General features: G+C 42.5%; 2 protein-coding genes across 2 annotated transcripts; both read right to left on the minus strand.

Moving 5' to 3' along the window:
- Nucleotides 1-193: 193 nt before the first annotated feature.
- NTAN1 (N-terminal asparagine amidase) lies at nucleotides 194-6,633 on the minus strand. The gene is made up of 10 exons (XM_084216620.1): nucleotides 6,440-6,633; nucleotides 5,291-5,393; nucleotides 5,138-5,203; nucleotides 4,468-4,576; nucleotides 3,448-3,521; nucleotides 2,190-2,243; nucleotides 1,629-1,682; nucleotides 1,058-1,155; nucleotides 685-798; nucleotides 194-492 (listed from the first exon to the last, which is right to left on the minus strand). The coding sequence occupies exons 1-10, from the start codon at nucleotides 6,518-6,520 to the stop codon at nucleotides 313-315; spliced, it is 933 nt and encodes a 310-aa protein (XP_084072746.1). The 5' UTR covers nucleotides 6,521-6,633; the 3' UTR covers nucleotides 194-312.
- Nucleotides 6,634-9,241: 2,608 nt separating this feature from the next.
- On the minus strand, nucleotides 9,242-19,355 carry RRN3 (RRN3 homolog, RNA polymerase I transcription factor). The gene is made up of 18 exons (XM_084216269.1): nucleotides 19,232-19,355; nucleotides 18,999-19,102; nucleotides 18,465-18,521; nucleotides 17,539-17,628; nucleotides 17,318-17,447; nucleotides 16,819-16,878; nucleotides 16,291-16,354; nucleotides 15,750-15,819; nucleotides 15,170-15,268; nucleotides 14,480-14,575; nucleotides 13,909-14,044; nucleotides 13,014-13,144; nucleotides 12,254-12,384; nucleotides 11,286-11,470; nucleotides 10,903-11,011; nucleotides 10,333-10,485; nucleotides 10,033-10,120; nucleotides 9,242-9,626 (listed from the first exon to the last, which is right to left on the minus strand). The coding sequence occupies exons 2-18, from the start codon at nucleotides 19,089-19,091 to the stop codon at nucleotides 9,468-9,470; spliced, it is 1,851 nt and encodes a 616-aa protein (XP_084072395.1). The 5' UTR covers nucleotides 19,092-19,102; nucleotides 19,232-19,355; the 3' UTR covers nucleotides 9,242-9,467.
- Between the last annotated feature and the right edge of the window lie 3,717 nt (nucleotides 19,356-23,072).

Below are 23,072 nucleotides of genomic sequence, written 5' to 3' on the forward strand. Positions count from 1 at the left end.
GTGTGCCAAATCATTTAATGAAGTGCGTACCAGTGCAGTGACTCACCTTGTCAGTCTCTAGCATTGCCACCTCTCCCTGCCCATCAAATTACTGCACTGGAGCAACAGAACCTGAACAAAGCCAAATTCTCACTTCAGAGACCCTGATTTCTACATAAGTAATATAGAAAAAGCAAGTTACTTCTATCAAAATATTTTATTTTGAAAAGCACAGGAACATTGGTATTTGTGACCAGCAATATGCTATTTGCAACAAATCACTCTTCCTTCAAGTTTTATTTCCTTAAAGCAATTGTGGGGGTGGGTTCCAGGTTAGATTTTGTCAGAGCAAACCTGTTCCCACAACCCTTCTTCATTTTTTTTGTAGATTCGAGGCTTTCTGTCAGGAAACAGGGACCGAGATGGAAATGGATGTTCTTTTAGAAATGTTAATGTAGATCTAATGTGGGAAACAAAGTGGGGGGGCTCAGCCAGGGGTGACGTGGAAAGGTTCTGAAAAAGAAGATGGGAGCAAGAGCTGCGTGACATTCAGGATACAATGTTCTCATTATCCTGCCCCTCTAGAAGGATATTCCCCACCCTCCTAGGGACAGAAGTGCACTGGGAAAAGCTCAGACATACTATAACACCCCTCTCTCTACTCAGCTAGAAGGAAAAAAGCCCAAACCAGTTAGTTTCAGGTACCTGTAAAATCTGTGCATCATCTTGTTCCAGCCAGAAATCCACATGTGGGAAAGGCCCCCAGAAATAAGGCCCAATCCGGAGCTGTTCTGTCTTGGCATCGTAGATGTTGGTCAGCTGGAAGAACACAGGAGGCTGCAGAGGCAGCCAGGGCTCCCCCAGACAAGGACAGCTCCCCTCAGCCTGGCCTGGCCCACACCACTGGCACAGCTCAGCCCTGAGTCCATCCAGCTGCACTGACACCCCCAGCTACTCTGACAAACACAGTGTGAAATGGTGACCACAAACCCAGAGAGCTCCCAAAGGGTACTCTCAAACTTTGGATGCCTCATCGCCCCAGACTCATCTCCCCATTTTCACCATCGCTTTTACTCACTGGTGCTCCTGTTAAAGTGTGGGCTGAACGCAGATCCTCATCTGGCCCTTTTACTGGGAAGGTTGCAGGGAAAATCTCTGCTGTTTTAACATTCACAGCTGGTAGGAAATAGAGATTAAACATAGTAAGAATTAATTGTTCTGAGGCACTTTACAATGACCACGTACCTAACAAAACTGTGTTGCGGAACTGCAGAACCCATCACACATATTTATTGCTCAGACCCCAGGCCTGTAACAGTACATTTCTACTTCCTTTCCTTTGGCACCATTTCAATATTCCAGAGATGAGTGAACTAATTAAAAAAAACCACTGAGTAATCAAAGAGAAGGAGATTAAATTCTAAGCATAAATTTAGTGCAGTAGCTCGATGCTGATAAACTTTTAAGAGCAGTTAAAGGAAAAAATCTGTGGCACCACAAGAAAAGCATTTTTGCCTATGCCTCTGACAGCAGTGTGCAACTTTTAGGGTGGACTTTTCTCATTCATTAAAAGCAGTCCATTTACTATTGGACTCTGAAAAGCAATCCAGTGACCAAAAGAAAATTCAATTCTTATTTAACTGACTCACCTATTCCATATATTATTGGAAAGTGAATATCCTGTTCTTCTCTGTCATTTAGTTCTGTAATGAAGAAAAAGAAGTCAAACTTGTAGGGCTTTGGATTTCAGTTTGAGCAGCATTTATTTAACTGCACGTTATTGGAGAGCAAGAGATCTCATGTTGCCTAAGACAGAAAAAGCCAAGGAAGACTAAATGAAATATGGAAAAGAAGGCAGAGGTCAGTAACAACACATTCTCCTAACAGAACAGCAGCTCCAGCCAACTGCTTCTGCAAGGACAATTTACAGGGAAAAAACCCTGTTTCTTGGGATATATGTGCCAAAATAACCTGGCCATGACTATGAGTTGGTTGCAGTGCAGCAGCACTTGTTAAGGAGCAAATGTCCCCTGCATTGGCTCTCTGACACCACCACACATACACCAGCAGTAAAACTGAAAATTACACATCAGTATGGAGGACTTGTGCTGTTCTTTCTTACAGGAGAGAGAAAAAGCCATGTCTGAGAAGTTCCCTGCCCTTTTATTTCAGGAAAGGCACTTCCAAACAACAAGGGAACATTTCCTTACCTGTTACACAGAAAGTTACTAAATGAACATCCTCTGGCTGGAGGTCGAAAGCTCCTGTGATGACAAGGACAGCAAAAATGTCAGTGAGTGGGGGCAGGGCACAGCTGTCTGGGGGTGAGGGGCACAGACTAAACCCCTGCCCCAGGTAGGGCAACACTGCAAACAGGGGTCTGCACATTTGCTTCAAACTAACAGGAATTTACACAGACAGGCCACTTGAAACAGCAAAAATCTGCTAAGAAAGTGCTCTGCCACTTACTCCTTCTACTGACACTGGTTTAGCTCTGGCATCACATCAGTTCTGCTCTAATCTCCTATACATTTAGCAGGTTATATTTAAATGTTTTTTCCTAAAATGTTACATAGATAGTGAACAAACCCAGTCTTTCATCAACTGTAAATTAGTTTTGCATTTCATCATCCCAAACACCAGAAAAAACCCCCTCTTTTAAGTTCTGACAGCAGTACAGCATTACTGATTCAAATTGTACCTTGATGCATGAAAACCAGAAGGTTAAATAAGTTAACCAAAATACTTTGTTTTGCACAGAACGTCACATAAAACACCCATCAGGTGTCATAGCCACAAGGCTGCATCCCAGGGTTATTCCTTTTTGGTTTACTCCCTCAAACACCTCCCTCCAATCCTGACACCGTCCCGTCCCTGCCCCCTCCCCATTCCAGTGGGGCAGAGGCCTCTCCAGAAGTGACAAGTGCTTAGCACAACCCAGAGCTCTCCCAGGCAAACAGGTACTTTACACTTCCAGTTGTTAGTGAAGCACTGCCATCACTCCTCTGGACTATGGATTTTATAAACAGACCTGACATTTTTCATTAGACAATTCCAAACAATAAATTTTACCTCATCACATTAAGGTATGAACTGAATGGTAACGGATGAATCATCCGCATGTACAGACTGCGAGAGTGACAACACTTGCCCATGATCCCAAGAAGATGAGCAGGAATCAAGCCAGGAATCAAAGCCCAGCTGAACTGCACCCAACTCTCCACAGCCAAGTGTGAGACAGGGAGAAATGACAGGATCAGACCCTGTGGCCCAGGCACTGACCATGGGCACCCCCAGCTGTCCAGCCCCTCTCCACACCAAGTTCTCAGGCAGAGAAAAAGACCCTTCATGTCAATCCACACTTCTTTCCAGTAAATGACTGGGGACTCAGACTACAAACAAACTCCACCCAAATCCAGACAGAATTTTTTTTTTTTGGACATGAGAGTGCAAAAAATGTGAACTTACTAAGAAGCTGATTAGTAAGTTTTTGTGATAACTGCCTATCATCATTGAAACCTCCAACTAGGTGCACTTCCAGCCTAACAGAGATGGAATAACAGGAAACAGCAATTAAAAAGACATCTCAAAATGAATAGCTTTACAAAATAATCCCCAGCCCAAACTGCAAAGCAATCATTAGAGAAGCCTCACTTATTACAATCACATGCACCAAGCTGGTTTGCATTACACAGCAAGTTATGATAATTCCATTCTGAAAACTTCAGGGATCAGCCAGGAAGTGGCACAGGAAGAAGCTTGAAGAGGCATTAAATACATGCAATTCTATCCCAAGGCTATCTCTGGCACCTCTGGTTTGGACTGAACTTTGTAACCACCTTTCACTTAATTAAACTTGAAGATTTTTGTTCCCGTGACCTCCTCACAACTATTTTGGACCATGCAGCAGGGTTCTTCTCTAAGCAGTGTCTATGTAAAGTCCTTACAAATCATGAGACTAAGTTCACGAGCTAGCTTTTGTTCTTACCAAACTACAGGGGCAAAACCCTCCACATCCAGAAAGAAGCTTGTCTGCTAAATTCTGTTTCAGAGCTTTTTACCCACTGTCCTATCCTCCACACGATTTTTTTTAAAATGTGGACTTAGAAAATTCCCTGATAGGTTGTCAGATGCTGAAAAGAATTTACAAACACTCTGAAGGGAAAAATATAATATAAACCAAAAACCAGTTATATGGAAAATTTTGCAAATCTGGACCGAAGTTAAATGGGAAACAGTAAACACAAACCTCATGGTGGCATTTTACAGAGACACTCTTCAGAACAGAACCGTGCTTTAAACGACTGCTAAAAATACCCCCAAAATCATCATCAAGGAAGTGATTTTCACTTTGCATGCGGCTGCTGATCAAGAGGTGTTTCCTGCACAATTCCCTTGCCTGAGCCCAGCACAATCCCCTCACAACTCCCCTCCACACCAGCTGCAGTAACCTTTGAGAGAAGCAGACAAGAAGGGAGCAGAGCTGACCTGCCACAGCCCGTGGAGCTGGAGAAGGACTTCACTGAGCTCATGATGAGCGACACCTCGGCCTCGGTGTCCGAGCCGTCGCAGTGCGTCAGGCACGTGGCTCCGCTGCCTGGGGAGGGCACACAACAGGCACTCGGTGACAGTGGCACCAGCCGTGGCAGTCCCCACTGTGCAGGGAGAGCTGTCCCTCCCACCACTGCCTCAGCACAGCGGCCTCCAGCAGGGGCTGTGACTCGGGCGAGGCAGCAGCCCCTGCAGGGGCCATTATAAACCAGCACAGCTCCTGCGAGGGGTACAAGTGCCCTCTTAACAGGAGGGCACGTCTTAACAGGCAACATCTCTAATGTCAGACAACCAGGCACGCAAATTCCATTAATTCTACCCCTGAAACGCCCAAACCCTGCTCTGCCAGACTGCTGGACACAGCCCAGGGCTGCAATGCCACGGGCCACAGGAGCAGAGCAAGTTAAAATCTGCTGGAGCAAGGAGAGCACAGAACCCCTCACACTAAACACACCAACTCTGAGCGAGTCTTTAGTTAACTATGTGACTTTTGGGGATTCAGGTTTGTATGAATGTAACTGCAGTTATTTTATTAATGCCACATAAACCAGTACTAATTCCATATTTCAGGGGTACAGGCTTTGCTCTGAAGGTCCTCTAGAGATACCTGTGTGTCGGAGCACAACTATGTGGCAGGTAGTGGCATCATCTGATCCAAGAATGGAAACAGAACCTATTTTAAAGGAGGAAAACACTGTAAGAACTCAGCTCTCACAAATACTGCTTCAGTACAAGAAGAAATGTTTATGTTCCTACACACCATCTTTAGGGGTAGTCACTGCGAACTCTCTCTGCTGGACATAGAGAAGGCCTTTGGGTTCCACGATCTGAGCTGGCTGACTTCTCAGAAGTTTTGCTTTTTCCTAAAGATAAATGATAACAAATACTACAAATGACAACAGATACTACAGTGGCTGACTTCTCAGGTGTGCCCATTACCTCACAGAAACATCACCTCTGAAAAGCAAAGGGACCCAGCTCAGAGAGAAACATGTGTGTTTTGTACTATTACAGAGTATTCTGAATTTTCTGTGTTCTGTATTACAGAGTATTCTGAATTTTGAAAGTTTTTTGCTTTCCTGACACTGACCAAGTTAATAGTTAAATCCCATCATTCCAGAGAGATACAAAACACCTTTCCCTGTTATATGGATTATAAAATGAAGGCACAATAAAAAGCTTTTGGACTGAGAAAAGATTACATTAGATAATATCAGAACTGATCTTTGAAGTTTAATCAGAACAGGAAACTTGAAATGCAGAAGTTTCAGTCTTCTAATGCCATATTTCAGAACACATATTTTGCATTTATCAAAATACTGTTGTTTATTAGCTTGACTGGTGTGTGGAAAACCCGGATTCCTGGGCTATGACCACTGCAGCGCTTCCTCACAGACCTGCTGGGACAAAGTGAATTTGCATTCTGGGCTCAAACACACTTCACAGCTTTATCAAATTTGCCCTGGTTTTCTGCATAATCTCAAGATCTGTAATGAAACATCTTCTGACGGGACACAGCTCCCCAAGCAGCTCTGCTCACAGTCCTGGCTCGCACTCCGCCCTTGGGATTATAACATTTACACCCTGGCAGCAAGGTCAGCACCTCCCTCAGAGTGCCCACCTTCCTTTTTATCGCCGGTGTTTGTCATTTCACACAGAAAGTGCCCGCCCTGCCCCGCGGGGCATCCCCACCGGCACGGCTGAGCCCCTCAGCCGACACCGATTTTTTTATTTACCGTCACCCCGCGGCTCCCGCTGTCAGAGCGCGGGGAACGCCCGGGGTCGGGCCCGCCCCTGCCCCGGGCCGCTTCAACCCGAGGCCGCCCCCTCCGCCACCCGCTCCGCCCGGCCGCGACCGCGGCTCCCCTCGGGGAGTCCGGCAGGCCGGGCCCCTTCCCGCTTCCCTCACCTCGAGGTGCGGGTGGGCGCGGATCATGTCCCCCGTGGGCCGAGCCAGGTCGACCCGCGCTCCGTTAACCAGCAGCGGCATCTCGGCGAGCGGCGGGCCCGGGCCCGGAGGCGGCTCCGCGCTCCCTCCGCAGGCCGCGCCGGGCCGGGCCGGGCCGGGCGGCGCCGCGCGGGGCGCTGGGAAAGCGCGGCCGCCGCTCCGCCCGCGGCACCGCCCGCGGCTGGGCCCGGGCACGGCGGCACCGCCCCGGGGCTGACGGAAACACGGCCGGCCTCGGCTCGGCGGCCCCGCCTGACGACTTTAACACGGTTACCCCGTAGGGATTCCCCGGCCGCTGCGGGGCATCCTTGAGTTGTGGTATGAAATAATTACAGTTATAAAGCCACAAATTTACAAATCACTGAATTATTAAGGTTGGAAAACACCTGAGATGTCGAATCCCCTCTATCCGAAGACCGCTGTATCAGCTGTACCATGGCACTGAGGCCCACATCCAGCCTGTCATCAAATGCCTCCAGGGACGGTGACTCCACCGTGCAATGGACAGCCCATTCCGGTGTCTAATCACCCTCTCCTTGAAGAAATCATTCCCAACGTCCAACACAAACCTCTCCTGGCACAGTTTAAGGTTACCTCCCCTTGTCCTACCACTGGCTGCCTGGGAGAAGAGGCCGATCCCCACACCTCCATCCTCTGCCCCAGCAACCACAAAGTGGATTTCAGACAATCCCAAAGGCAACCACTTTTCCTTAAATATGAGGGGTTTTTCCCTCCAGTTGTCTATGGAAGATACTACAAGGAATAAAGGTGGTAGCAGCAGAGTTCATTCACCCTGCAGGGAATGTGGACAGCCACCCGGCCTGCCTGCAGCCCAGCGACAGTCCCTGCCCAGGAGCCCAGCTCAGCCTTCCCATCCACCTGCACAGAGGTGAACTGTCCCTGGGAGTGCTCCAGGCCAGGCTGCACTGGCTCTGAGCTAACTGGGGACCCTGCTAGTGACAGGCTGGTTGGAACTAGGTCATCTTTAAGGTCCCTTCCAACCCCGGCCATTCTATGGCTTTATGATTCTATAGTCAAATAAATGCTTTCTTCAAAAGATACATTGCATTTCTCATGTGAGACAAAATTGCAGCTCAGGATGAACACTCCTCTCACAGCTGTTGGTATTTACAAAGTCTCTTTAGCAAAGCACCAGCACCTGCCAGCACACCTGCCTGCCATTACATGGAGAAAACCAGAGCTGTCAAAGCAAAGGTTCCAGAAACACTTAAACAAAACTGTGTAACTTCAGTACAGACAGTTCAATGTCTGCACACTACACTTACAGTTTTGTTTTTTTTTTTTGCTTTTCATGATTCGTGGAAGCTCCTGAATCAAATACCTAGTATTACAACTGGGCACGTTTTACACATTTTGGAAGCAGTGTCTGAAGGGCATCTCTCAAAGGATGTTTTCCCTGCTGTTGATCTGAGGGTTCTTCTGTGCCAGGAGAAAATGCAATTATTTCAGATGGAAATCTATTGTTTATTACTCAGGACTGACAATAAAGAGGACTACAATTAAAACCAAAGCTTCTCAGTTTATACAATAAAGAATAGATCCACTTACGCACTTTGCGGTGCCATCCCCAAAACTCATTTCTGCAATCTGTCAGAATGAACACCCCAACTTTGAGAAGTCAGGCTCCAGAGAGGGCACCTCAGTAACATACAGACGTGGTTTTCTCAAGGATGTTACAAATTGCACTGTTTGCATCAAACTTTATTGGCTTCAAATAAAAATGTTGTCTTGAAAGCCTCCAAGTTCTAAAGAAGGGCAACTGGAGTTTAGTCTTAAATACATAAAATTTTCAACTAAATGTTACACGAATAACATTTTTTTTCTTCCCATTGTTTATGTTCTTACTCAAATCTAAAAGCCAGCAACCATGAAAAGAAGACAAGAAACCTCTGTAGAGAAACTCTACACTGACTAACAGACACATGGACAACACAAGGACACCACTGACACCATCACGTCCTTTCCACAAGGGAAGATTTTTTTTTCCTATTTTCAGCATTCACATATAAACTTCAAATCTGGCAAATAAATACCTGTCTTGGAGTGCTTCACAAGAACCCCAAAGAACACTATCTACAAATAATACATTCACCTACTCCCTCATTTTCAACACTTCCAACAACCATCACTTTCACATGTCTGAACTTTCCCAGTTGGGAAAGGTGTGTGTCAGCTACAGATTCCAGGAGGGATAATGCTTTCTGTCTGAGTACACTTCCCACTAGCAAGTGGATTCACCAAGCATGGTTCTACAGACAGGAAAAGCTGAAGAGATGTGTGTAGAAGAGCCACTGCCAGACTGGATTCATGCCCTGCCAACTGAGAGATCTCTTGGTTTAGGGCAAATTTAGGAGGAAAGTTCCAAAGGGGTCCCTCTAGAAAGCAGATTCAAGTAACGTGGCTACTGACTGCTTTATCCCAGTACAAAGTAAGTGAAACCCAAATGCAATCAGGACAGGCTTTTTCTTTCCACTTTCTCAAGCCACACACTGGGTGCCAAAAAATGGCACCCTAGGACAAGAGACTACACCATTACTGTGAAACCAGCTCAAGAAGAGTCATCAGAGTTGGAACACTGAAAGTGGAATTCTGGCCCCCACACAAATCTGCAGGAAGAAACACCAGAATTTCACCCCTGATATATAAAACCTTGTAGAGAAACATTAGTAAACAAAGTTTTGAAGAGTTGGAAAAAACTATTAAAAAAAAATCCTTCTAAGTCATAAAAACCATTTCAATGTGAAATTTGTAAAATATCACCCTATTTATTCTCTAAGCTTTTGTAGCAACATATAACTTTACTATAACATATATGTAGAAATCTGATGACTAAGAAACAGTAATTTTTCTTAAATGTAGTTACTTAAACATTTGCCAGTTTGGAAAGTTGAGCTCAAGTCTCTTTCCAGAGCAAAACACTGCACACAATTTTCAACCTATTCCACATTTTCCCTTCTAGTTGCCCATGTCACAGTGGGTACGGCACGTAACAGTCTGCAGGGGAGCCAATGCTGCTCACAGGGCTCCGTGTGTTGGACTCGTAAGAATTTGGTGCAATTTCAACCACACCATCATTTTGAGGGGTTTCTCCTTTCAAAAAGTCATCATCTTCATCTTCAGAAGTACCCTGCAAAAATTTAAAAGGATCAGCGAGAGTAGGAAGATACTGTCAAATCTTCTACTGTCAAGTAGAGACCTGGATTTACATGGTGATTGCCACTATCAGTTGGAATGGTAAGAGAATTAGATGTACTCTGATTATGAAATATGGGAACTGAATGGCATCTACAGCATGGATTTCCCACTGACATCATCATGTCCATTTTTTGAGCACATTCATAAAGCTTTCAGATGGCTCCTGGGCTGCAGAAGAGGGAAAAGTGCTCTCAAGGCAAGAATGGATCAATTCCTAAAGCTTCCAAATTCCAGTCTCAGTTTCCCCTAAATGTATAGTGTAATCTTATCCATTTAAAAGAATATTCTGCAATAAAAGCAGCTGACAGCTGAACTTTGTTTGGATGAGGGAAGATTACCTTTTTAATGGGTTTCTTCAGATTCTCAAGATCTTCAGCACTCAGCTCTTCCCAGAACTGATACATAGGATCAATGGTCTTCTTTGATCTGAGAGAGGAAACAAAGCACAGGATGAGTTATTGTATTCACAGTAGGGGTACATTTTAACTTAAACCTATGACAATCTGGTTAAAATGCAGAATATGAAAGGTACAAGGGATCAGGGAGGAAAGTGAATGGCAGAAACACTGACAGTTTGCTACAGTTGTATTCATTATTTTCTAGAAGGCACAGAGGAGTTGTTCACTTTTCAATTCTACCTTTTGAGTATGTAGGGGTCAAAGGGGAAGAAGCTGTCGAGGGGGTTGGTGCAGGTCTGCACAAGGTCGCCCCCGGTGCCGCTCCGCACAACGGGGATGAACTGCCTGTTGTTCCTCTCAATAATTGTGTAGCAGAACACCAACTGGTATTTCCTTTAAAAAAGAGAATAAAGAAAAGATAAGCACTTCCAGCACACCCAAAGCAAGATTTTCAGATGGATGGTATGAAAACACAAAGTTATTTTTGAACAGATATCACTTCTATCTTCCATTTTCCAGCTGATATTAGGAGTTTGCAAGATGGTCACAAGGTAAGGAGTCTGCTCTCTTCCTCTAAGCCCCTATAAACTTTATTCCAAGTACAAGCACACTGGCTCCAACACAGAGCAATCCATTTCATAGGACTGCAGGATTCCATTGAAATTGACCTAGGAATAAACTTAACACTCCTAAATATGGGCAGTATTATGTCTCAGGTAATATTCAAGACTGTGCCTAAGAGAACCCTGTGCTGGTTTTAGATAAACACAAAACCTGTACCAAGCTTTATTAAAGTAAATGAGCAGGTACCTGGTAATGGCAGCAAACAAGTTGACAACAGAAGGGATACAAATCTTCAGGGGGTTTAGCTGACACATGACAATGCGCTCAAAATTTAAACTCTGCAGATATGACAGACCTTCAAAATAAGAACAATTAGCAAATAAAAGTTAGATATCATATCAACTGAACTTAGTTTCCAGTGCTACATGCCTGCACCCTGCACACCACCAAAGAAGCACATTCTGGGACACTCACAGTGGAGGTCTGGCCCCAACATATGTACAAGTCATCTCATTTTGTTTAGAGTACAACAACATAAACTTGCCATCAGATACTTGACTGAATTGACTACTATAAAACATAGCAACAGTAAAACTACAAATGAATCCTTTCAAACCTAATATGCTCACCTTTTCTCAAATTTCCATCCAGAAGTTGTTTATGACGGAAAATAAGTGTATAAAACACTGCCTGACACGTGGAATAGAATGGCCCATGGAGAGCTACATCACAGTAGGCATTAGCTCCTTTATCCTGATTATCAATGTATTTATGCAGCCAGTTCACCAGAAGATCCAGACATGCTTTTACTGTACTGTAGTGCAGGGAGAAAAAAAGTGTAAAAATAACACCTGAAATGGTGTAGAAAAGATGTTGAACAAATATTCAAGAATCTCAGCAGTTATAAGAACATCAGTAAGGAAATCTCTTTGTAAAAGAATGATTCTGTTACAAGCTTTCTCCTTTATCTCAGCATAAAATGAATCAATCAGCACCGAAAACCCCAAACAGTGAAAGGACAGGATGGTAGAAGAGGTGAATCCACAGAACACACAGTAAACAATCATAATCCTTAGTTACAGGTAATACAGAGCAATGCCTCCCATGCACACCAGGTAATTACAACATCCAACTAACTCCAATGCTGAAGTCATCACACCCACCCTGAACAGCACAAAAATATAGAATGTGTACATAAAAAGAAAGACATTTTAACCATTCTCTATCAAAATAGCAGAACAAATGATCTCCTTGTTCCAGAGCCTGCAAGAAAGTGCTTAACACTGGGTACTGAAAACATCAGATACACGGGGAATCCATGACTGCCTGAAGTCAGCACAACCTACCCATGCTCGGCTCTTCTTGGTTAGTGAAGCCCTAAACAATAAGTCATGAACCTCAGCAATCACCAGTCTGCATCCTGCATGTGTTTTCCTGGAAGTTTCAAGACAATACTGAACCAGTATTGTTGAAAGGACAAACAAGACTCTTGATTCAGGCCTACTGACAAAGCAGTGGGAATAGAAGACCAATTCTCTACTTAAGCTCCACAACAGCATGAATTGTTTGGTTCTGCTCATGTATGAAAACAACTTACACAATGGGAATAAATTTAGCTCTTGCCAAGAAGCTGCCAATGTAACTCCCAGCAGTCTGCCTGATTACTGAGGGATTGTTTGGATCCTGCAGTTTCTTCCAAAGATGGTCTAAAAATGCTTCAGCCAACCCCTGGAAAAAAAGATACACAGACATTGTGAGATGACACTGTTTGAGCAAGAGATTCCTAATAATCAATTCCCATAATTTCCATAACCAAACCATTACAAAAATCCACCTATAACTGCAGGAAATAACCACACCTACACATGATGGAAGAGCACTCATTTCTGCGTCTTTTTCTATACTCAGTTGTAAAAGAAAGAACAACAGTTTGTTGAGAGAGATGGGACAATGGAGGGGTGGGGGAACAACTAACAGCAGACACGATTTTCAAATCAAAGAGCTAGCAGACAGCATCTCTGCAACAGTTTTGGGATGCTGAAAAAATTTGCATCCCATATCCTGGGTGCAAGAGTCCAACTGATTCTTGTCAAAGAGATCAGTTCTAACCAAGTTTGTTCCTTCATGCTTGCTAAGATTCCATCTGTAAGTGATTTATGAACAACGTGGGAAGAGCAACCATAAAGAAAAAGAAAGGAGTAAGAGAAGGAAAAGTAAGGGAAGATACTAATGAATCCTGATGTACTTGCTATCTTCAGAGTAGAATTACAGCAGAGAAAACTGTTTTGTAAAAAAAACCAAAACAAAGATGCAAAAATGACAGAGGACACTGCATTTTAAAACCAGTTTTTACTCACCAATTTAAAGCTACAGATGTAAAACATGAAATACTGTACATGACATGAAGCATGGGTTGGTAAAATGAGCTTGTCAAAAACAGAAACCAGATCCCGATACAAATCCTTCGTGTTGCTGATGTCGAGCTTGCCTACACAACAAAGAAACAGAACAAAGTGAAACATTTCAGGGTTTTTTCCTGCCCTCATGCTGCAGAAGTGGTATTTATATCCTTCTACACCAGTAAGAACATGTAAAGAAAAACTGACAACCTGACTTCTCATGTTATCTGACATCTAAAACTCCAGGTGTACAATTCTACTGCTTTCTAAGGTGGTGTAAATGAAGAATCTCTGTGTGAGTGTGCACATATATAAAGCTGCTAGACATGCCAACTTTGCAATAATGTGTTAGCTTAGAAGAGCAAGAAAAAACACAAATAAATCACCAGACTTATGTGGAGAAGATACAGCATAATGGTTTCTAAGTAGTTTTGAACATATAAACCTAAGGAATTCAAACCCTTAGTAGATAACAGTGAAAGATATTTCTTTCTTCTTTTTTCCCCTGTAACAAAGCCAATTGATTGATGTGTCTGGTTGTTCTGATCTACTTCCAGTTCTTGTGATGTTGAAAGGATCCATAATTCTAACACTCAGTAGAGCAACATTTATACCCTACTACAGTTTGGATACAGTATCATGTTAATGGAATCAGAATGTCTCCAAGTGAAGACTAATCCTCTGAAGTCCTCTGTACCTCTCCCAGCACCTGGGCAGAGGCAGGAACGTGAACTACAGCCTACTAATGGCAGAGTTCTGCTCTAACTCACAGTACAGAGAGAAAGAACTCTTCTTATGTGTTTCTTACTTGTTAGCAAAACAACAAATTTGGTTACAGAGCAAGTGTTCTCACCATCCACATGGCAAACATCTCTAATGTATGAGAACAGGATGGTCATCAGGATGTCCAGGCGCTCTGCAAGAGGATGGGCCATTCTCTCAATATTGGCAGAGACAACTTGGTTTCCTTTTCTGTCTTCATCTTCCTCCTGGTAAATGAAATGGCACATGCAGCTTTTAAATACCCAAATCACAAAGACAGCAATTACAGGAAAAGTCAAACTAAATTTATCTTTCAGCAATATGCTAAAATTTCATCTTTTTTTTTTAAAAAGCAGTATCTCATTTTACAGTATAAGCAAATTTTTGCACACTAAGCCAAGTATCCTGATTTAATTAGCTTTATTGCACAGCTGCTTGTGTTTTTACATAATGAAATTGATTTGCTGGATATAGCACTGGGTGTTTACATGAATAAAGTCAATACCTGAGAACACATTAATCATTTGTCAGCTGTTCAGGTTTCAAAAGCTGTGTGCAGTGCAGTAACAACAAACTAATAATGGATTTCTACACTTAGTTCATTGCCACTTCAGAAGTGATAATTTTACTAAAAAAAAATTTAATAGAACAAGATAACCAACCATGTCAAAAAGTCCCTCCTCTGTAGATTTTTCCTCGCTAGCACAGTTATTAGCAGTTTCTTCAGCATCTTCAATGTCTTGCTGCGGAGTGCTAACCTATAGTTGCAAACAAGAAAATAATTTCTATAAAACCATGACAATAATATGAAATCAGGTATTTTATTACTTATATAAAAGACATGACCACATGAGTAAGTCCTTGACCAGATTCTGTCCTGAACTAAATAAACATTTTAAAAAGGAATGATGTGCCATACACAAATGAACACTCCAGACTTTCTGAAACCTCCCCAGCATCCACTCTCCCCCGACTGTTACACAGGGGGGCAAAAAGCCATGATCATTTACAGTGCTAGCCCTCCTGCCTTTTTTTAGGACTTTTTACTTCAAAGAGATGACACAATCAATCAATTGCACAAAGGGAAGCACATTCACGTTAGTGCTGATCACCACAAGACAGTTACTTGGACACTGGCAGAGACTCCAGGAGGGTGTAACAGTACACACCATACAGTTACCCTCAGGTGTGGGAACATCTTTATCCTGGGAATGAAGTGTAAATTTGGCTGGGTCTGTACCCATGATCACAAGGGCATTTTTTGTAGAGTCTAAAAATGAAGCGCATTTCATTTCCTACTCTGTGTATTTTAATGCCAACCTCCCATAAAAGATAACACAGAATAAACTTACATCCAACTTCAACAGCTTTTCAATAATAAGCTCCAGAATCTGAAGCCTCAGAGTTGGAAGATACACAGTAACTCGCAGCAGGTTATGGACATAACATTCCTAAAATACAAAATTAACTGGTATCAATAAGTGTTAATAGAAAGTCAAATTTCTGCAAAGGACTTCTAGAAAACATGTTTCTTAATTTGTTACCTAGACCTAGAAATAGGTTTAAACAGATTGTGTTCAATTAAGAGTAAGTTAATGCATAAACTAACAAATGAGACAACCTGAGACTCCTCATCAAGGAGGTCCATGGTGTGCATTGATTAAGAAAGCAATCCAGTGGAGAAAATATGTGATGATGTCATTAAAGATGAGCACAATACTTGTGCACAAGGAACTCAGAATGCTTGGACAGCCTTACACTAAACAGACATGACCCTATACATGGTTATTATATATGTAATTATCATATATATAACAAATTCTTCCAAAAATCTGCATGGACTGCCATCAAATCAGTTGTAATACTATACAGAACATTTATACATTTAGATGAACAGATGAACAAATCAACAAAAATAGTCACAGGTCTTACCAGAGTTCTTTCTGATTTATTAATGAAAGGAAAGAATTCCACAAGTATCGGCATGAGAAACTGTGGTGTCCTATAATTAATGACAAACCAAAAATCAGAACTAAAAGTTATTGGTTGGCAAATATTGAACTCCAGCATTCTAAAGATGTACTGGAACAAGCTTGTTTCACAGGAACTTTATTTTAAGGTAAGCAATTGTATAAAATATGGTTTGGCAAGGATCATGGGGCAGATAGTAAGTGGCAAATTCTCACAATGCACCTCCTAGAAGCCACTTCAAATATCACTATAGAATACAGAATACAGAAGCCACTACCAACACTTTTCCTACTTCCTATTTCTGTTAACAGGATTTTCAGCTGCTGATGCCTGGCAGAAACTTCATGTTTGTATAAAGCATTCTATCAGTTAGTGAATACTGGGAAAAATCATGCAATGAAATGAAGTGTTATACTTCCAATCAAGAGGAAAAAACCCATCAGTTCCCAAGCTTGAAATCTGCAAGGAAAGGACACACAAACCCAAGGGATTCTGTACTTACGAAGGAACGTATCTTGCAACAGTTTGCAATGCTCTGTGGCACGTATCGAAGTTTGCAGAAATGTCTGGAGAAAGGAAAAAGAATTCTTATGCACTTGGTTACAGAAAACTAAATCAGGAACCAGTAAAAACAGTTCATATCAACTACACAAAGGAAAGACTCCCAAGGAAACTGCATGTGCCAAAATATTCTTTTGCAGGGGTGTATATTGAGGTCAATAAAATAGAAACCAAACAACTCCTAACTTTTCTTTGGCTTTGAAACATCTAGGGCTAGGAATGCTTCTCTATGCATTCTATTCCTACAGATAATAGTTCACCAACAGGAATAGTTTCAAAGTAATAAGGAGTGGGTCAGCATACCATTGATTCGAGTACAAGAAAGTCTTTGACTTGGGAATTTAAGGATGTTTCTTAATGTTTTACTTGAATTCAGCTCAATTAATTTTGTAAAAAGAGCGACATGCACTGGATACTTTTTTAGTAAAGGCTCTACAGCAGCATATATATCTATATTCTTTATACTCACTTTCATCATCATCATCAGAATCTGAAATATCCACATCATCTTCTCTGATGGTTATTCGAGCTAGCAAAAAAATGAGATTTTTATATCAAAATTGTATAAATCTTATAGGTAACAAATTCAATAGCAAACACACTGAATAACAGTCTCCACCAGGACTAGAACATCAAAATTAGCCACAAGACTTTCTTAAAGACTGTTTTATTTACAGAACCAGGAGGTTCCTGAAAACATCTGACATGATCCTCACACTTCAGCTTTTGGTTTTTCAATAGTAAAAATATTATACAGTTCATTCATTTTGAAGACATCTTCAGAACAGGATCTGTATTAGCACCTAGAATATCTATTCTAAAATCTAGGTACAGAAAACTGTCTGTATGACAATCAACATGAAAAACTCAATAACCCAATAATTAATTGTTTTATGGACTGTATTTATACAGAACTTCTCTATCTTGGGATTTTGATGAGCAAACAAAGTAACAGAGAAGCAACTTACGGGGGACAAAGTGTGCCACGATCATCCGGAGGCAGGGCCTGAGATGAACGGTTTGTGCTGACACAAGATTGCCAAGAAAGCCCAGATATTCTTCCACTACCTCTCGGCTCCTCCTCAACCATGGCAGCTTCTAAAAGTAAGCAAAGATCAAGATGTCAAAGAAGGATGTTTTGAGTACTAAACTCTTAATATTCCCATGTAGCAAACAAACAGATACTTACCAGCAAAATGTTGACCAGTTGTCCAAGCTCTTTGGTCAAATATGCAACAGAAGCTCGAAATTCATGCAGCCAATTAATGATCTGGGCATCCTTAAAATAAGCAGAAAAAACCAGGTAATTATTTCAATAAACAGTACTAACTATTAGCAGAAAATAGCAAAATCCTTAGAAGCCAAAGATTAAGACTGTAAACAGAAATTGTTTTCACGCCAACATGAAAGGAATTTCAGTCAGTGCCCTCACCAATGGAAGTTCTTGAATGCAGAATACACTCATGCCAACTCCTAAACCAACAGCCTGCCATGAAGGCTTCAATCAGACATGAAGGGCAAGACATGAAACCTCCCTCACATAGAACTTAAAAGAAATGGTATTCCATCATAATTTTCTTTTCTCTTTTGCTGTAGTTTAAGCAGAAGGGTCATTCAAGTCTTGAAACAGCAAATGTGGCAGGTACTTGTAGCTATACAGAAGAGCTGCGAAACAATACTGGGTATAACTACTAAATGCATATGTATGTTAGTGCCTAATGAAACCAGATTTAGTGAGAACAGAAGGTAAAATTCAATGTGACTTTAAGGCTATGAAAGTCAGAAACCACAGTCTGATCTACAGAAGTGTCTCTATAATCAAGCATCAGTGACCTAAAAAGATGGTATCTGGAACAAAGACAGACTCAAAGGGCAGAGCAGAGTCAGTAAGCATGAGACACCATTTACAAAGATCCTGCAAATACATATATGTATAAATAGACGTTTTTTTCCCATTTTGAGTTTTAATTCTGATAGTTTCTGCAAAGAAAAAAGTTGTTAACTACAATTTAAATGCTTAAAGCAAAGGACTTGTGTAAGCACCAGAATGACCTGTCCGGTGATTACACTCAGACAAACTTTAAATCATCAGACCCCTGACTATCAAAGTCTTACCTTTATGTCTGGATCTGACAGCTGATGTTTTAACAACTCAAAATCTGTGGTGTCACCCTAGCAGGGGAAACAAAAATAAATAAATTACTTTCCTTTTTTTTTTTTTTCTTCAGTAAAAACTACCAATTTCATCAATGTATCTGAACAACCAACTACTGAACAGGTATATCAAGAATACAAGACAGCCAGCTCAGGAAAGCTGAAGCAGCAGTAACAGGGTGTTGTCCCAGAAGACAACCGAGGCGGCTGGCTCATTTTCAGCTGCTCTCCCTGCAGACACACCTGGATCCTCTGTGCACACTTTAGCATAAGCCAGGCTTCACATCCAGCCGGCCACTCAGGTTGACTCACGGGGGAAATCTTTTCGCTCGCACAGCAATACCGCCTGGCACAAACCTACAGCTCTCGGCCACCTTCCATTTTTTCCCTAAGCTTCAGGCACGGTCTTGCGTAAGGCGAAACGAGGCTTCTCACGGAAAGACCCCAGGAACAGCAGCCCGGACGCAGCGCAGGCCCCCGAGAAGCCGCAGTCACCTTTTCGTACTTAAGCAGGATCTCGGTCAGGGTCCCCCCGAACCGCACCGTCTTCCTGGGCGGGGAGCTGATGAACTCGTCCGCTCCCAGCATGGTCACGGCGCCTGCGGGGAGGAGAAGCCGCGTGAGCACGGCTCGGAGGCCCGCGGCACCTCTCGGTTCCCTCCTCAGCAGAGAGAGCCGCAGCAGCCGCTGCTCCCCTCCCGAAGGTCCCCCCCGCTGCCCACTCTTGCCTTGCGGTGGCAGCCGCTCCCCCGCTACCGGGGCCAGCGGCGCCTCGCCCCGCGCCCGGCGCGTCCCGACTGCCCGCGCCGCCACATGTCGCTCCGGCGGAAACCGCGCGGCCGGGCGGAAACCGCGCCGGGCGACCCGCCCCTCGCACCGCCGGGCCGCGCCGCTGGGCGGCTCCACCGAGCGGGCACGGAGAGGCACCAGTGAGCAGGGACGGAGCGGCACCGCCGGGCGGGCACGGAGTGGCACCAGTGAGCAGGGACGGAGCGGCACCGCCGGGCGGGCACGGAGCGGCACCAGTGAGCTGGGACGGAGCGGCACCGCCGGGCGGCTCCTCTGAACGGGCACGGAGCGCCGGAAGGGAGCAGCCGCGGCGCTGCCCCCACCCGCCGTGGTGCGGCCGGACCGAAGGAACCGGGCAGGAGTCGTTTCTCGCCCCGTTCGCGGGGATGAAGCCGGGCAAGAGGAGGGGGAAGCTCTACTCTCGTCACCGTTCTGGTTTTAACACTGACTCCCGGTAGCGTTCCCAGCGTGCCGGGGTGCGTGAGCAGAAATCCATATTTATCACCAGGGCCAAGGTGGAGCTATCCCATCCCGGGATGGTTCACAAGCGAGCGCTCCCCGACCTCTTGGGCAGCTCGCCGTGAGCGGTGGGGATCGCTGCTAGCCCCTCACAGCACAGGTGACACCAAGGGCACGGCCAGCCTGCCGTATCAACTAAAAACTGCAATCCGAAGGGATAAACTAAATGATCAGAGCAACTTAATTGAGATTAAAGAGGGCCAAGGATCTGCTCTAAACAAAGCGGAGTTTGACTTTTGGAAATAATAATGGATTTGCTAGAACAGAGGCACAGGAACTTAAGTGAGATTTCTGGATGTCTTTATCATCCTTGTGAAAGCTAGGTCTATATTAAATCACCAGTCATTAAACAAAATGTGTTATGGACTTTTCTGTCTCAAGCTAGTAACTGGTTTTGCCCCCGAAAGATTGTATACACACACAAATTCTACTGCTAGAGCAACCAGGGTACGTATGAACAGAGACTTGCATTTCCTGTGTAGTTCTTCAGTAACATCCATTCCGCTCAAAGCTTACTTTGGCTGAATATGTAAAATTTACTTCACCCTCTCACACAAACTGGCTACAGTAACACATGCCAGGAATTGACCTTAGCCCTCTCAACTTGTTATACACTTACGCTTCTTTTCTACACAAACTCCTACTGTAACTCCCAGCAACTTTCACAAGTCACATCAAACAGATTTTTGTAGGTGTTACTAATAATTTAATTTTTCCCTGATGAAGATGTTCCCATTTAAGTAAACCCTATATAACACAGGAAAACTTCCATTAGATGCAGTCCATGTTTTTAAGTTTAACAATTTAATCCGTCTACATAGCTAGAAGCTGCGGGTTGGCATTTTTCCTTTAGTGGAATGTAGGATGATATTTTGAGCTAGTTTTAAGACTTAACTAGATGCAAAAGACTCCTGTAGCCACACTTCTGGAACTAGTTTGGTTCTTTATCATTTTTGGCTAAGATTTTAAACAGCATGCATGGCACTTTCCTCAATGGCTAGAGGAATTCTTTTAGCTGTACAAGTCTGTTCACATAAAAACAACCAGTCCTAAGCCTGTCCAGGAGCTTCCTTCCAGTCAACAATGTAAAGTTCTTTGAATGGACTTTGTGCTGCATTGAGAAGAACTGATAAGGATATCATGAAACTAAAATAGTGTTAAATATTTGTTAATGTGTAACTGCAGATGATTCCCGGTTTGTGTTTAGTATTAGCCTTCCTGGTTTAGAAGGCAAATTGATTGCATGAAACAGTAACTGGATGCATTTTCCAAAAGAAAATAGTTACAGTACTTAGAACAGGTATCACTGCTCCACAGCAAGTACTGTCTCATTGCTTGGACTCACCATCTCAGTAACCTTCCACTGCTTTAGTGCTTTTCTGTGCTTAACATCCTCTTAACTGATGGATCAGCTCCTACATTTCATTTTTAAAAGATATACTCTTCATACTAGTAAACTAGTTAGAATTCCTCATAACTTTTGAGTGAAGTTGCACTCTAGCTACCATCTTATGCAACAATCATTAACTACTGATATTGGATTTAAGATTAATTGCATTGTAATATACAAGGAATGCAAAGGCGTGCCCAATTCACTCTAGTAATTATTATTGCAACACTTGAATAGAAAATTTTGGTTTTCACAGACTAAGTATGTGAACTACAAATATGAGTTTTGGCTGAATTTATAGCTACTAGTAATCACTCCACTTATTAAACACCATATTTAATAATTCACTGTATAAGTGAAACTATGGGGAACAGAAAAAGCATTTCTTTCTGTTCAGAAAAATGAAATGAAAAAATTATTGCAAATGAAAACTGATCTACAGGTTTTAAGGGAGGAGCTTGTTTGGTTTTTTTAATCAGGCCATTGTAACACTGCAGTGGTGTCATATTGCAGTTGCATTAAAAGGAGGAAACAAATTGTACACACCTCCTAAACGCTGCAGATTGTAAAGGAGAAATCACATTGCAGACCTTTGAGTTTAGTGTTCTTCTGAATTTCTTAAAAGATAGAGCATTTGGAAAACAGTTACTCCAGTAATTTTACAAGAAAACACTGAAAGACATTTGAAAAGTTCATAAGGAAGTACAGCCACAGTGTTCTTAGTAAATATTTTGCTTAATTCCACCTCTAGTATTCAATGAGGTGTGGCATAGAACAATTGTGCATTGAAATTTTAAGACCTACCAGTATTTGCTGATGGTGGCACCAAACTCTTAGTGTTAGTTCAAAACCAGAAGAACTCCTGAGGAAATTGTCCACACAATTTTATCATTAGCACAATTTTAGGTATCACTAGCATTAATATAAATCATTTTCCAGGTACTCCTTGTTAATGTTTTATAATACCTTGAAGTACTTGTTAATCAACAGGGTTTCTTTTGGTCATGTTCCCTCTCTCAAATTCTTCAGCATTAGGAAAATAATTTCCAACATCACTGGACTAAAAATGCCTCTTGTAAGAGTCATCATATTACATCATTTGTAACTACAAAGAATGTACTTGTATGCCAACATCACTGGTGTTATTTGTCTACTTATAAAAATCTCAGATTCCAGGTTATTTCAGAATAACAATGAAACTTTTACAAGAGACACTGTAAATTGTGTATTTACACAATAAACAACTTCTACATTTGCAGCTTTACATCAACAGTTTTATACAGACATTTTAAAAGCACCCTTACAAACAAAAGTATTGCACTGGCATTATAAAAATTCACAGTAAGTTTAACTTCCAGACCTTGGTAAAAAACAGTGCAAGAGCTTTTCATTGTGCAAGAGATTTTTATCCAAACCTTTCAGGTTATTAAAAATAATAATAATTAAAACAATAAAACCAACTATATGACAAGCTGCACTGATATTTCCATGAATCAGGTTCAGTCCTCTTCTAGCTCTTGCTTCTCAAAGAGATTTTGTGGGATCTTTTTTCACCATTTCAAAGCATATCCAGTCCAACACTGAAATAGGTGCTTTTGGCAGAGATATGGCTCCACGTGTCCATTTTATGGAGAGTCCACAATGCTGCAGAGGTTATTCCACAATGAGAGAATCCTACTGTTTTGAGTAGGGAATCTCCTTCCATAATTTGCAGCATTTCCCCCACTTTTTGGGACAGTAACGTCAATAGTCGTGTCTTCAACAGATCCTGAAGATAACACATGAAGAAAAGGTTACTCCAAAATAGGCTTAGAACAAGTGGCCATATAACTCTAAAGTGTTACTTCAGGTCAATTTTAAAAGTACTTTTC

This window comes from Fringilla coelebs (genome assembly GCF_963513975.1).
Source record: "Fringilla coelebs genome assembly, chromosome: 16".
Lineage (NCBI taxonomy): Eukaryota > Metazoa > Chordata > Aves > Passeriformes > Fringillidae > Fringilla > Fringilla coelebs.